The sequence below is a fragment of the Monodelphis domestica genome, chromosome 3 (genome assembly GCF_027887165.1).
Source record: "Monodelphis domestica isolate mMonDom1 chromosome 3, mMonDom1.pri, whole genome shotgun sequence".
NCBI classification, from domain to species: Eukaryota; Metazoa; Chordata; class Mammalia; order Didelphimorphia; family Didelphidae; genus Monodelphis; species Monodelphis domestica.
In genome coordinates this window covers 469,682,852-469,699,853 of record NC_077229.1, presented here as the reverse complement: position 1 = coordinate 469,699,853, position 17,002 = coordinate 469,682,852, and the positions used below count along the sequence as shown (strand labels likewise).

At 34.0% G+C, this 17,002-nt stretch overlaps 1 protein-coding gene across 1 annotated transcript in view; it reads right to left on the bottom strand.

Annotated features, from left to right (window-relative positions):
- The window catches only part of ADGRV1 (adhesion G protein-coupled receptor V1), a 778,411-nt gene that overhangs the window by 690,602 nt on the left and 70,807 nt on the right, over positions 1-17,002 (bottom strand). Inside the window, exons 10-13 of the mRNA XM_001366741.4 lie at positions 9,038-9,214; positions 8,300-8,523; positions 1,217-1,343; positions 925-1,110 (exon numbers count right to left, since the gene is read on the bottom strand). Coding sequence (XP_001366778.3) covers positions 925-1,110; positions 1,217-1,343; positions 8,300-8,523; positions 9,038-9,214 — 714 coding nt within the window. The remainder of the gene's footprint in view (positions 1-924; positions 1,111-1,216; positions 1,344-8,299; positions 8,524-9,037; positions 9,215-17,002) is intronic.

Here is a 17,002-nt window from a genome sequence, read left to right as displayed (position 1 = left end):
TAATATTTCTTCAAGCCTTGGAGGAAAGAAGCAGAAAACATTACTATTCAACAGGTTAGACCTATAATTATACTTTTAAATTACAAGAGCATTTTATCTCAAGACTTTTGTCATTAAAACTTATGTCAGAATAAAAGCAAAATAAAATTAACCTAAAAACCACATGGATTCTGGCTTTATAGTATAGGGGCAAAGACCCAGTGTACTGGAGTAGAATGAATGGGGAAAAAAGGAATTCAGGACCCAGTTTCTAATCCCCACTCTGCCATTTTCTTTCCTTAACAGGTCAGAACTAATGCATAGATTTTCCTCCTCCATAGGACTGCAATAATAAAGTCTGCAAGCACATGAGATTGTTGTGAAAATTAACTGTAATACTGTGCCTCAAAGCTTTATAAGTGTAAAATATGGCCAAATGGTTGTACTGAATGGGTACCAATTTGGTACCTTAAATTAATTTCCTTTAAAGGAAAAAAATTCTCAAAAATGCACTCAGTTTAATAATAGATTAATAACATCACCTATTTTCGGTTACTAGAGATTACTTAACAAAACAGACTTGATGGAAAATGTAAAATTTAATCTGAAATAAAATTGAAAATTCCCATAAGTTACTATATATTGAGCTCTTTGTGCAAAATAGAAATCTACCACTATTTGTGAAAATATCACGATTGATTTGTGTGTTCATGTGTACCTGAAGAAAAGCATAGTGTTAGAGCTGAGAGGAAATCTCATATACACATGCTGAATTCTCTCATTCTATTGAGTACCTCTTGATAACCTCTAAGCAATTTGCTTTCCTCTTTTTCATTCCAACTTTAACCAACATTCGCACACACATACACACATACACACACACACACAAATATTTTTACACTGTGTAACTTCAGAAGAGGAATTAAATGTAATAAAATGCCATACTTCTGGAATTCCATCTAATCTTGACAGTAGGGTAATTACAATCTCCCTTTCACCAGGCTTAAATTCTAGGATCCCCGTATTTCCATAGAATTCATTGCTGTCTCTTGGCTCCACTCTATAGTGAAGAAACTGCTTGACAAGGGCTCCCCTCGAGCGGATAATGTGAAGCTCAACAGATTCTCCTTCCTTAAAAAGAAAAGAAATATATAAGCCTAACATAGGAATTTTATACAATATTATTCCTCTAAAGTTGTATTCTCAAATGGGTAAAATGTGCTTCTTTTCTACTCACATTTATAACATGGGGTCCTCTGGAAGCAGGGGAAAACTCAAACACTCCTCCAGGGTCATCATTTTCCAAAATGATTAAATCACGGCTAGTATACCCAGATTTCAGGACCTGATTTTTCACACTGACCCTAAGAAAGTCAGAAGTCCATAATTTACAGGCTGCAAAGAATTCTACTATTGAAAGTAAAATGAATCTGCAATATTTACAGCAAACCAGAGCCACAGAACACTGTTTTATAAGTGAACCTAAAATTTAGTTTATTATAAAAATTGACCTAACCACTCACTTAAAACTTTAAATGAAATTTAAACGTAGCAAACAATGAAAATGAGATAATTTTGGATACCAGTTACATGATCATTGCAATATGTTTCACGGTGCCACACACATGCACATGCAAACCTAACCCACAATAAGCCTGCCATATAAGTTCTAATCTTTTGATATGCTATAGTGTATTTTGTCCAAGCTCAAAAAAAGCTCCAGTGATCAGCTATTGTTACAATTTTAGAGAATTAAAAGCAGTTAGGTTTAGGTAGAAGAAAGTGTTCTTAAATTGCAATTGCTTGCTTTTAAAAGAAAAATTTCAAGCATTTTAGTACAATTGAACTTGTACAAATATAATGATTTCATTGCCACATATATATATATATAATATAGATACTATGAATAAAAAGTATCATAAGTTATCCCATAAGATGTGTGGAATTAACCAAACTAATAAATAGGCCAAAATGTACAAACATTTTTTCAATTTAAATATGTAATATAATATGTTTATTTTACAACATATAATTACTATTAATCTTATTTTAATGTTACCTAAAAGTTCCTTAACAGTTTTTCTTTTGCCAAGATTTGGGTACAATAATGTTATCTTTCTATAGGGAAAGAAAATCAAATGAATTTCAAAGTAAGATATTTCATACAAACTTCTGAGGATTTTTTATACAAGCACTTATTAAGTACCTTCTATGTGCCAGGCAGAATGCTAAATGCCTCACAAATATTAGCTTGTTTGATCCTCACAAAAATCCAGAAAGGTAAGTGCTATTGTTATCACCGTTTCACAGATGAGAAAATTGTAGCAATTATGTGACTTGCCAAGGATCACAAAGTTAGTGATTCGAATCCAGTTCTTCCTGACTCCAAAGCCAGGGTTCTAGCCACTGTACAACCTAGTTGACCATCCAAAACATTTGAATATAAATAAATAAAACATTTGAATATAAAGTTTCTTTCTTAACGTTTTACTTCTTTTCCTATCACAGTGTCATTATTATAATCAAAGGGACACATAATAAAAAACTGTATGTGGCTCTCAAAATTAAAAAAGGAAATGTGAATGAGAGAATTGGAAAAATTGGGAAAAGCCTGCAGCAGAGCCAAAGGAACAAGATCTGCAGAGTTGTCAATCAAGGAAAGAATTCTGAAATGGAATGGTGACCAGGAAAGATGGTTGAAGAAAAGAACAGCCAAGCTGAGAGAGGGGGTCTCTTGCTCTTGAGACAAGGAAGAGTAAGGACTGAAAAGATCCTGCTCTCACTGATTTCTCCCTACAACACTGAAGTGACTAAAATCCTCAAACTTGTTAGTCATTTTCCCAATTCAAGACTCTATTCCACTATCCTTCAATTTAGGAGTATTTTAGGATTAGGGAAACCCAAACCCTGTCTCCCATCAACTTCCCTACCTTTTCTCTTCTCCTAAATAAACCCCCTTTATTTAAACTAATCAAAGAGAGAGAGTTATCTGTCTGATATATCAAGATACTCACTCAGAGCTCATTTCAGTGTCACCAACTGAAGAACCAACTGATGGGGGGAAGGGAGGAGGAAAGAAGGAAAGGGAGGGGGAAAGGAGAGGGAGGAGGCTGATCTGATTTTTCAATAATCATAACCATTAAACCAATTCCCTAATACAATATGGCACCCTGAAAAGACTGTACCCTACCCTATATAGAGGAAGCCAGAGAAAAAGAGAAAATGTTCATGCAAGTAGTGTGTGGTTTGATGGTGTTAGCCATAATAGCCTGCTACTGGGTATATAATATACCCAGTATATTATATTATACAGCATTATGACCAATATAGTATGGAGTACATATCAAACACCACTACATTCCTGATTAACATGCCATCTCAAAACAATATTATCTTATGGCAAGTGATTACTCAGGCTTACATCTTTACCATGGTTGCCAAACAGACATTTACTTTCATGACTAGCTTTAAGTTTATGGTACCAAGGAGAGCAACACAACTTATGGTAGTGGACACTAACTTAGAAGATCTTGTAAAGAATATGTGTGAAGAATTTTTGAAGAAAAAGGGTTTAGATCAGATCAAAGTGGGAAATGGACAGGCAGACAATGTAACTAAAGATAAGGAAAATAAAGCCAAGAAGAATAAGTCAAGTGCTCAGGGCAATGACAAGGATAAGGACACTAGTACAAACAAGGATGCTGAGAAAATTTTTCCTTTGAGAGACATCACAAAGATCTCTGACACAGCAGGAGTGTTACACTCCAAAGTCCACAAAAAAATTCACTACACAGGAATTGGATTCCATGAGGAAAGTATTCCCAAATTATATCTCAGAGCCCCATACACACACAAGCACAAGGAACTAAAAAGGGTGTTTCAGATCTTTGAGCCCAGTTTTGATGATACAGAGTTCCTTCTGTCGGAGTTGTTTAACCCCCATGAACACCTTCAGTTTATTGAAAGAACGAGATCTGACAGTACCCTGACTAGCTGGCCAACAGAGGAACAAAGAGAAGATTTTGTATTAGAGAATTTGTTTAAGGGTTATGATGATTGAAAAATCAGATCAGCCAACCTCCTCCCTCTTCTTCCCCCCCTCCAATTCTCTCATCCACAGAAACTAGCACATTCTTTCCAAATATGTTAATTATTTTATTCTTTATTGATCATTATTGCTACTAGGAGTCCAGAGCTTGGATTGTGAACTCTTTGAGGGCAAGAAATGTCTTTTGTCTCTTTTTTCTTATCTGTAGTGCTTAGCACAGTGCCTGGCACATATTAAATATTTAATAAATTTCTGACTTATTACTTACATAAGTAATGTGATTATGTAATTTATTATTGTTATTATTTAGTTGTTGATTGACTATGGTAAATGTTACAATTTAATGATGTATGGTAATACAGATGGGACATGAAAGAGCAGAGCCAAAATGCCCAGATAAGACATCCTGGAAAACAATAGGAAATGTTTAAATATATTTCAATGCTATAACATGACATATCCATGACAACTGCTCAACATACTTCAAGGTGGCATGATGGAGGAATGAATTTATTAATAACTCTACATCAAGTGGAATAGTTATACCCGGGTTTTAAAAGTACCCACAATACCTTTCATAATAACATAATCAAGGCAAAAGAAAATACAAAGTCATTTGAAAAGTTTAATACATTCATGTCATTTTTGGAGCAAATTTAATTTCCTAATTATGTTTCATTTCAGCATTAAAATTAGTTTGAATTCACTGAGCACGCTGCCCAGAAAATTAAAATGGAAGTGGTAAATAGGAAAATCTAGGTCAGAAATTAAAATATAAATAACAATCCAAAGAATCAAGAAACTGGAGAGTTCATATGCTAATTATTAAGAGTTGACTACACTGCATTGACTAGCACTTATCCAACCCTGTGTCTTCTGAACAGTGTTGTCTAATCATTTACTAGTATGCCTAAATATTGAGAAATCTAATGACTTCCTCTTTGTTTTGCAAAGAATATAAGCAAGATGTTGCAGTGGAGCTACAGAGTTCCACTAATAACAGTATATTTGCTCAAAGTCACACAGAAAATACTAGGCAAAGAAGGGATAAGAAATAATTCTCAATCCTTTGCCAACTTAAAAAATAAGTTTGTGCAAATATGAGCTTAATCAACAGCAAACATCTGTGTATAAATTTTCTTATTATGTGTGAAGTTCAAAATTATAAATTAATTTCAGGAGCACTAGTCTCTTGAACATCAAATATTATACACAACATTTCAGATACAGAAAAAAAGTCTCACATCAGGATCCTACGTCATTCATAATTGAAACTGCACACAAAGCATGCACAGGTTGAAGGGAAAGGTAAAAATATTCCAAAAAACATGAATCATAGCAAAAGATTGTCTATCCAAAACAGTTATTTGCAAAACAAAGTTGATTCACCAAAAGACATTACTTTGTTCACTTACCCAAAATATACGACAAACCTTTCAGTTTGTACCCTGTCAACAGAGAGAAGTAGAGAAGAAGAGGCCAATAAAAGAATGCCATTTGCCAGAGTCTCAGGAACACTGTACCAAACTTAGAATAGAAGGGTAAAGATAAAGAAAGTCTTTTCTCCCCCTCTTTCTGGGAACCTTGCTCACTGGGTGCTTTAGTAGTGACAATTGCTAGCAAGAGGTTGGGCAGTTCCCACTTGTGTGAGATGACCCCATGACCAACCAGCGTGTCAAGACCCATTCAAGAACATTCCTCAACAGCCCTGCTCCAAGAAACTAGATGCTTGCCAAGCACTGTACATGCTCACAGACTGCAGCAACTGAGCAAATTTTATTCAAGCCATTTATAATTACTTAATGCTTTTAATTAGGTTTTTAATTCTCCCTCTCTAAAGCCTATTGTCCTTTGGGAGGGAGCAATGTAAAAACCACGTAAACTGAGAAATTTAGATTTTTTTTTTTTTAGTCATTTGCTTAAGGTCAAATCCAAAAATCATAATTTTGTACTTAATTATTTTTTAAATTACATTATGATAGTTTTTATTGTGACAATTAATGGACAACTACATTTGCAGACATAAAATGAAACATAAACATCAGTCTCATCTTCAATTCATTGATTTAAATATGTTTAGGAAATTCATTAAACTAAGAGACTTTGGCCGTTATGTATTGTGGTATGCTTAGAGACTACTGATGTTGGTAATTAAGCATTTTTAAACATACACTGAAAAATGGAAAATTTTCCACCCTCAGTAGAACTGTTATGAGTATAATTCTGATTTTGAGAAAATAAAACAATAAAATAGAAGCTATATATTTTTATAAATTAGCAAATAAAAGTATGAATTTCTTAACTAAAGGTACTCAATCAAGACAAGTTTTAGCTATATAAATATGAAATTTAGAAATCAGTGGCCTGACTTGGTCTTTTTCTAAAGGTTCCCTAAAAATCATGGTAAATTGATTCACTGAATTTTTTTCAATAATGTTACTGAAAGTAATTATAATCTACTTCGATTAACTAATGACTTGTAGTTTTATTCTTAGTTACCCAGGCAGCAGGAACAAAAAAATAACAGTGAGTATTTTATCCTTTTAAATCATACTGTCTTTTTGGAATGGATTTTTACATGAAATAATAATGCACATTCAAACATTAAATGAAGGATTATGAAAGAATGTAAAACCCAACCGAAAAAAGCATTCCTTCTTGGATCAAAAAACACAACTTAGCAGGAATATGCTTCAGTTATGAACTGATGTGTACTAATAAAAGGTGAACATTTTAAAATATGAGCTAATTTCCTTTAAAATTGAAGAGAAACCAATTAACTTTTGTAGTTTTGTAATGGTAAATTTTCTGTGGTGTCATTTGTGCTTATAAGAGGGAAAGAATAAAAAGGAATTAAAAAGTTTTAACAAACCTGGAATTGACACATTATTGTACATAATTTTTTAAATTTATTTTAAAAATAAATTAGGAAGTTAACATAGCTGAAGTTCAAAAATTAGTGCTTTAGAAGACCTACTAAGGTAAAGAAAAACAATGTAAATTTATATTATGGTTATGAAAATCTTGCCTCTGTAAACATATTTAGTTCAGAGCTCAAAGCAACAGTGAAATACAGTCTGATTTCTACACTGCCAAGGTTTGTATTCACTGTTCATCTCGCTTTTAATTTTTGCAGGATTATACACTGATTTAATTAGTGCCAGGAACTAACTTGAAGGGAGAGAAAAGAATTAAATGAAGCAGGATTTTCTAGGATAGATTTCACAGAGTTTCATAAGAAATACTGCTCCCTAGGGTTTAATCCAAAATGTATTTGATCCTACATGGCATTTTACTTTTTACTGAGTTTTTCCTCTGGTAATGAAAAGGGGTAAACCAACAGGATTGGCTCCAATGGTTTTCTTTTTCTTTCACTTAATAGAGAAGTTCTCACCAAATTCCCAAAGGCACATTTTCTCCAATTAAAAAGTTTTATTAAAAAACTATAGTATCCATAAACAATAAATGCTCAGACCACTTATTACATAAAACTAAGAATAACTGTTGCTACTCCCTAAATAACAGTAAAACATAGCATGTCATAGTCATTTTTGTTTTATTTTCTTGTCAAAACATTCACATTATCCTAATGAATTAAGTTTTCTTCAATATATTCACCTTGTTCTACACCAGTAGTATGTGTCTAATATGAAATAAACTGGCCTATAGAAATTACTCTACTTAGGAAAGGAAAAAAAAGGTAAAAATTAGCATCAATTTTAGTGTCAAATACTAAAAAAAATACTCTTACTTTTATTTTTGAGGGGAAATAGATCTCATTTTAAATATAAATATAAAGTCTCTCAGGGACAGTAATGCTGTTTTAATATAAGTTATAATGTGGGGAATTTTATGCTAAACCTCATATTCATCTCTATCTTACAGTCTTGCATCTGTACCTGGTTATTTTGTTATATTAACACTCATTTTTCAAAAAATTAATCTGATGCCTCAAATAAATTCTTATTAGCAAAGCTTCTTCCAAGATTTAGTAAGAAATTCATCAATCTATAACTTGTTAGATGATTCTGCAATATTTGAGAAATTTTACTTTCATAGTTAAATCAGAAATAAAAGAAAGGATCAAGCCCTTGAGTTTTTAGTATTCAAACTGGAATCCAACATGCTCGTTCATAATGCTTCCATCATCACACTAAATTATTACCTAAATTAGTTTCTTACTGTCCAATCCAAAGGACAGAATAAAGACAGAAAGCAGAAATATTGAACTAGATGCATACAAATATTACATAAAATATAAAGAATCTTTACCTGTCCAGAGAGAGTGTTACTGTTTCATTCATTTCCGGTATATCATCTGCTTTGACAGTAATGTTAATCATAGTATCACTTTGCCCAGATAAAAATACAACAGAACCATTAAAAGGGCCTATGTCATCTGGTGTCACTAATTCTGAATCAGACCCAGAGGGTTTTAAACTCCAAAATACAATGGCCTGTCCATCAGTTCCATCCCGGTGTAAGGGAATATAAACCTGACAGATAAAAAAAAGAACAAATCCCTCTGAAATGACCAAGATTACTTATACAGACACTGCCTAGTACATGCCCATTTCCCTAAGTAGTTTTGCAAACAGCTGCAGTGATAATAAGTAAAATTAAAAAAAATCTTGACTCTGCAAGTAAAAACTTGTGGATCTTCATTTTCTCTTCCAAAAATAAAGATAAATTTTAGAAACTGTTGGCTTAAAAAAGTTACTTGATTTCACATCAATGTCTCCAAATAATTTGTCTTACTTTAGAAAATTTACAATTATACCAAGGAAAAGTTGCCTTCCAAGAATAAGGTCATAATCCATGGCAAGTCCTTAAACAGAAAAATTAAGCAATTTAAAAATTGTGGCAATCCTATTGCAAAACTGACTAGTATAAAATTAGTAAATGCATGTACTATCCTCAGGAAAGCTAAAATCCTCCCTCCTAAAAGCCATAATTACAAAAATGCTTCAAACTACAAAAATTATCACTCGTGATAAATAGCCTACTTACCATTTCAGCAAGGGAATCTTCTGGCTCATGAAGAATAATTGGAAGATTGCTGAGAAAGCCAATTTCTCCATTTGCAATATCTGGAGTTACTCTTAAAGAAATGTTTCGGACATCACCAAATCTAGGACTCAAAGGCGGGATTGGAGGAATTATATTCACTAGCTCCACGGTTTCCAGCTATAATATATAAATCAAATAACAAAAAAAAATGATGACTGGGGTGAAGGGGACAACCAGTTGCTAGAAAGTAAATGTATAGTGCTGTAGAAAGAAGCCTGGATTTGGATTTGAGTTCTGGATCTTCCACCTATGTAGTTTGGTGAAAGTGCATTTATACCTCTGCATCTTGGTTGCCTCAACACTAAATGCTTTCTAGGGTTTCTTCAGGCTCTCAATCTAGGAGCCAACCCCATTATTTAAAATTCTGGTAGTAGTAGTGATACTATTAAAGATTTCTAAGCAAAGAAATAGCATTATGAAATGAGATATCTGAAGAAGATAATAAGCATGAAGTAAATCAGAGGGATCTTAGCAGCAGGAAAACAAAGGAAGAAGCTATTGTAATAATCATGTTTCAAGTTGGTAGAAGTCCAGGTAGGGTGATGTGCTAGAAAAGGCTTCTGATACTGTGGAGAAAAACAGATTTAATAATGAATTAAATTAAGGATGTATGAATAAGATATAATCCCTGCCTTCATAAAGCTTCCAGCCTAAGTGGCCAGGATTCTAAAGTTTTCTTACAGCCAAGATCTAACCTAACAGACAGAGTAGTTTTACTCGAGCTTTCACTAAGTTGATTTTAATTATTGAATCAACACTCAAAACTAAGTCCTAACTATAAAAGATACGGAAAACCCAGGAACTTCTACAAAATGAGAGCATCAAATATTCCTAAAATTGATCAGCAAAGCCAAGAGGATTCCCTCACCTAGAATATCGTCCCTGCTTCCCCTCTGTCTGCAAATTCTGCCCATCCTACAACATTCATCTCAGATTCTACATCCTTCATGAAACCTTCGTCACTACTGCTTACACGGGTCTTCATCCCATGTGAACCCCTACAGCTCAGTGATTACTTCGGAGGTGCCTTGCATTATTTGTTGTTGTTAATGCCTTCTAGCCTTATCTCCCCAATTCAATTGTACACTCTTTAAGAAGGACCATGCCTTTTACATTTTATATAGCCTTTCTCCCCTGTCCCAATCTCATACTGATAGCATAGCACTAAAAACACAGAAAAATTTATAAATATGTGTTGCTTGAATAATAACCTCTGCCCTAAATTCAATTTTATTTGACAAGCATTTATTAAACACCTACACTATTGAGAGCCAGGCCTTGGTTCAAATCTGGCCTCAGACAATTCCCAGCTGTGTGACACTGGCCAAGTCACTTAATCCCCTTTGCCTAACCCTTACCACTCTTCTGCCTGGGAATCAAGTCACAGTATTGATTCTAATATGGAAGGTAATGGTTAAAAAAAAATCTAGGGTATGAATAAATATATAGAAGTCAAACAAAACACAATTAGGAAATGGTTAATCCAATATGATTATGGTAAAGAATATATAAAAGGGATTAGTATGAAATAAGATGGAGCCAGTTTATGAAGGAACATGAATGTCCATGGAGATATGTGATAAGAAAGGATCTCTCCATTTCAGAGAAGGCTCAAGACTACTCTGCTTCCTCTTTGACACACTGTCATCTAGGCTTTATCTTTTGGCATCAAATGGTCATTTTATGTTAGAGTATCTTATTCCTCATTTATTACTTGAATTTTAGAGGTTTTTATAGAACCATCTGATACCATGTATCTTATCACTGAATTTTTCTCAGATTTTTAGCTCCTATGAATTTCTGGATGTCTGTGTTGTTATTCTTCCTTCTTTGTGGCTACTCTATATAATATCCAACTGGGGTGTAGACAATTGATAGTGTTCTCATCATCCTTTTTTAAGTTTAAAATCCTTTTGATAAGGTTTATAGAAGACTTAGCAAATGTGTTCTTACTAGATTTGATTATATTCTATCTTGCCATGAATCTGTTTTCAATTATTTGTAAGCTATGATACAGAAATTCAAATCCCATTCTCAGATACAACTTTGCTAGACAGCTTTTCATTTCCCAAATTAATTTTCCTCTTTTGCATCCCCTGCCTTCAGTAGAAAACAGTAAGAAAAACATAACTTTTGTCCCTACAGTCTTCAATTCCCTACCCAAAGCTAGAGGAAAAGGAATTAATGAACAAAAGGAAATAAAATATCAGAGAAATAAGAAGAACCAATGTCATAAAATAAAAGAGGGGAGAAGTATTACAAAGTTTAGGGATATCAACAGTATTCAGTACTTGTGAAATGTCAAAGAAAGAAGCTGAGGACTCACAAGAGGTCATTAAGAGGACTGGGCAATCAAGAGGTCAGTGGCAACTCTAGAAGATAGTAATTTTAGTCAGTTGGCAGGGATGAAAATTGGTATGCAAAGGGCTTAAGAGAAATTGGAAGGGGGCAGCTGGGTAGCTCAGTGGATTGAGAGCCAGGCCTAGAGACGGGAGGTCCTAGGTTCAAATCTGGCTTCAGACACTTCCCAGCTGTGTGACCCTGGGCAAGTCACTTAACCCCCATTGCCTAGTCCTTACCACTCTTCTGCTATGGAACCCATTCAGAATATTGATTCTAAAATGGACAATAAGGGTTAAAAATAAATTTTTGGATGGCAGGCAATATAATATAACCAGCTGGGTTTTCCAAAAGTAAGAAAAAGATAAGACAAAAACTTTAGGAGGAGGACTGATATTTTCCCCAAAATTCTTTATGGCTGAAAATTATGGCATAGTGGCAAAAGCAAAGTTAGAACTCATGTCTCTTGACTTACTAGCCATAGTCTTTTCCACCAAAATACTTTGGTGCTCTTCAGAGTCTTTCATAGGTCTTTCAGCCTTTAAAGTATTGTGCTCTTGTTTATGTATAAGACAATAAAACTGGCTAGCCACTACTAGGATGACTTGCATGTTGAGTTATTTTCCTGGTAACAATGATAGATTAGCATTAGTCCATCATCCTATTCCTTGCTTATACTCTTCTCCTTTTGTATCCAATAACATACATCTCTGGGGGCTGTCTAAAGGTGAATTCTTATTAAAAATGTTCTAGTTTTCAAACTTTGCTATGAAAATATAGAAATGCCAAATAAAATAAAAAGAGTAAGACAAAAAAGTTTAGTGAATAAGCACTTTAAATAAAAGACAGAAAGGTGTCAAGAAATCTTAATGTTGCCAAACACTTAGGACCATTCAAAGTACAAACATGACATGATGCATTAGCCTGCACAATTCAGACATCCTCCAAAAAAAGGAAAAGTGCCTTCAAAAGTTAAAGAATATGAAGCTATCACTATCTTTTCTCCTGGAGAAAGGGAATGAGATCATAAGAATTTCATTTTCTATCTTTTCTTTTAGTAGAAAGAGCTCAATATTAGACTATATGAGAAATAGAATTAATTATATTAAAGAGAAATAGAATTAGATACAGAAATACAAAGTAGTGAACACTTAATTTTCCAAATTTTAAAGAGCATATAAGCTTAGATGTATGCTGTTTACTTTTAGATATAGATAGTATTCTTAAGATTCTAAGGACCTTTTTAGTTTGATAGATTATTCTTGAACAACCTAAACAAAGACAGTTTAGGCAGTTAAAGGGCACAGAAAAAAAATGCTAATTTCTCATGGCTGGTTTCCCTGTCTATTAGCCTCTTTTTTCCCTGTGTTCCTTAAACATCTGCTAAATCACACTGATCCATTCATCAAGAACTTGCTTTTAGATCATTTGCAACTGGGACAACACATTAGTAATCCCATGCAAGCCAAAAGCCGTATCTCAGGCTAATGTTTTTAACTGAGAAGGTTGCTGAAGAATGAGTAGCTCATGTCTCTGATTCTCTATTCTTGCATTTCATTCAAGTTTCCATGCTGAATCTGCCTTCTCCTATTCTTAGTCTGCTCATCCATTATGTAGTGTACAAGCTATACAGCCTTCTAATTCTAACCATGTCCTCTGAGCTTAAAGTCTGTTTTTAATTTCAAGGAATTGTGTCAGTGACAAACAGTACTGCTTTCCAAATGAGTACTTTAATTAATTATCTGCAATGTAAAGCCTCTCTTTTTTTGTTTAACTAAACATGCAAATCTCTAAGATTCACAATGAAAAAAATGGCTTGAGTGTTGCATCAGTGTCTTTAAAAACAATGTCATTGACCAACGTGACCAAATACTCTGCCTCTATAGTTCCATCTTAGTTTGTTTTTCCAAGGACAGTGCCTATATAAGTTTAATAAACCCTTTGATTTGGACAGACACTAAACCTTCTTGCAAATGTATTCTGACATTTTATTTATTTAATTAAGTAACTAAATGAGGCCAAGAGTATACTGATGTAAACTCACAGTTAGTTTCTTTACTCTATTCAAAAGCCAAAGGTCAATCCTGATTCTGGTTCATCTTAGAAGATCCTGGAGGAATCAATGCATATCCTTCCATGACCACAACTACACAAACAATCCAACATAAATTCTCTGAAAATGAGCCATCCTTTCATATTTGAAGTCACTTAATAACTTGTGTATCAGGACTTCTGGGTCACATGAACAACAACATGAGGAATTAGATATTTTCTTTGATAGCTATAGCCTCTTAAATAGTCCCAAAACAGAAATTATACACCAAATATAAAGCAATTTCAGCTGTCTCCATGAGTTTAAGATTTAAAGACTACAAAAGGGCGAGGGAAAAGAACCACATGAATTGACCCTTACCAATCCTGAGTTCACTCTGTACCCCTACCTGTCATCCCACAGCACAGGAAATAAACTCAAGGATCTGCAACAAAACCCAACCCCATAGTACAGTCCCCCTCCCTCTTTCCATGGGGACAGGCTGCAGATATGTACTCTGAGATAGCCTAGGCTAATGCAGTCCTTCAGGAGTAAAGTAAGCCTTGGCAGGACAGCAACAGCCAGCACTACTCTGGCAAAAAAAAAAAAAAAATCCTTTGGCACCAGCAGATAACTTCATAGAACTGCACTGCAAAGAACTGAACTGCTTATGCCCAGGTTGATAATACTAGCATGGCAATTGTCTGAAATGCCAGAGAACTGAGGAAAAGAGAGAGTATGGCAGGACACCATGGTAACATGGTGCTGGGGGAGGAGAAGAAGGGAGTGAAGGGAAGCCACTTAGGGCAGAGACCGAGGGTGGTGAAGCATGAATTGCTCAGGGTAGCATGGGAGGAAGCTGAGATGTTCTGAAATCAAGTCTCAAAAGAAATAACCATCAGAAGGGGCAAACTTGGAAAGTATGCAGTAGTAGGAAATCAAAGAGGAAAAAAATACTAGAATTACCAAAGATCTCACCAAGAAAACTATAAGAACTTGAACATCTCAGCTTCTTTATATGCTGAGAAAGAAAGTATCCCCCAAGAATATTTTTCTGAGGAAAATATACTCCTAATGGTTAAACCAAGGAAAGATAAAACACAGAAAGAAAACAAAACAATATCATTCATGAACACTGACTCAAAAATTTTAAACAAAATCCTGACCAGTAGTAAATAACAATTTATCCAAGAAAGCATTTATTTTGAGCAAGTGGGACTTATAATGGGGATACATGGATGGTTCAGTATTAGGATGACAACAAACATAATCCTATTAAAAATCAAAATTTCCAAAACCATGACTGCCTCAACAGAGGATGAAAAGGCATTTGACAAAGTATAAGATTCTCTTACACTAAAAACCCTACAAAGTATGTATAAGCATAAACAGACCTCTTAAAATACATATATCATACAAAGCATCTATCTAAAAACAAAAGCAAGTATTACATACAATGAGGATACATTAGGGCTTTTTATAATAAATACAAGAGGCAAGCAAGGATGCCCACTAATCTCACCAATAAATGATATAATTCTAGAAATGTTAGTAACAATAAGACAAGAGAAAGAAATTAAAGGCATAAAGAAGAGGGGAAATTATCTCTATTGCTGATGAGATGATGATATATATGGAAAATCCCAAAGAATCAATAAAGGTACTGAGTCAATAATTTCAGTAAAGTTGCAACCTACAATATAAATCTGCTAAAATCTACAGAATTCCTATAAAATAATAACAAACCAAAAGAAGCAATAATAGAAATGGAAGTTCAGTTTCAAATAACCAACAAAATGGCACATGGTATGCACTTTAAAAGATTTATAGATTAATGTGATGAATACAAAGAAGCATGGAACGATCTATAAGAACTGATGTAGAATGAAGTAGAGCCAAGAAAACAATACTCATGAGACCTCCAACAACATAAATAGTAAGAACAACTAAACCCCAAAAGTCAATAGTAAATATAACAAAATTACAAAGACCAAGTACAATCCAAATGAAGAGATAAAAGAGGAAACCCCCAATCCACATCTTCATGGAGATGAGAGGTCCAAAGGCCCAAATGCATTGCACATGCTTTCAGTCTTGATCAGGTGTGCTTCTTTTTTTCCTCTCTTAAAAAAAATATTCTTTTTTATATTGAATGGCTTTCTGGGAGGGGAAAAAGAGGGATAAAAATTATTTTTAAAAATAATTAATGTATCAAATAGACATATATGTCATATCAGAATTCTTCTTACTCCACAGGAAAAACAATCTAGTCTTTCTTCCTCTCCCTTCTTTCCTTCTGAGCTGTCTGATTTGAACTTAAAAGAATTATCTGTCTCTGTCTCTATCTCTCTTTCTCCTGACCTGAACTTGTTGTCACCTAGGAATAAATACTCATTTGGGGATAAATCATATAAAGCATTATAATAACATCTTTTGATTATTTTTATAGATATTTAAAGCCTTGTTGAAACTACATGTACCTTGATGGTAAGGGCCAACCCTTCTACTTCCTTGGATCTCCTATTCTGTCTGCCCAAGTGCTTGTACACAGAAGTCAATCAGTAAATAACTTGTCCTTTGCTAAAAAAAAATTATTCTAGTTTCTTTTCCTTGGGTTTTAGTTGGGTATCTATGAAAGATATATTAACATTTATAGGCCACTTAGTAAAAATACTGCACGTTGCTTCACCCAAAAGATCTGAATTGAGTTAATGCAGCTGCCAAAAGGTGTCTAGCTTACAAATTATGGACAACAGGTCAGTAATATTGAAGCTAGAGGGCTAACTAAAACTAGGGCAAACCAGTACACCTCTATTAAACCAGATTTCTGATGCCTAAGAGACAACATATCCCAGTCCACAAATATATACAAAAAAGACATAATGCTGTTTCTGAAAGTTTCTTCTCAGGAGGTACTTAAGTGACCAAGGGTCCATAAATTCTTTTAATAACACCATGAACAAAACACTGTGTTATTTAATGTTCCATGGAGCATATCTTCATTAACAAAGTCTGTATTAAAGGCATTATGACTTAGGAGGAATAGGATGAACATACATCTGATTCTGAAAAACTAGTACTAGCATAATGTAATATCATAATGTAAATTCATAAAATACTACAAAATATTCAGTTATAACTTGCTGTAGTCAGGCTAAAACACCTTACTGAGGTACCTTTTACACATTACTGAAGGGTCAAGAAAAGTATTTGGATTATGGCCTTTTAACCTAGAGTCTAGACTTTTTTTGTTTATTCTGTTTTGAGACTGTGTCCAACCTGGGCAGATTTGCCCCTCCATGGACAGAAAAACTTAAAAAGAGCCATCCTAATAACTCAGTTAGACTCAGGATACAGGAAATGTTTACTATTTCCTTAATTCTTCCTTCTGAGAAACAGAATGCAAAGAGAAAAAGAGAGGCCATTGGATAAATTCTGAAGTTTTTTTAGAGGAGTAAAGAACTATGAGGAGTAGAGAAATGATGAAAAGCAAAAAATTGCCACCAATGCAGGTACAGTTCATAAATCAAATT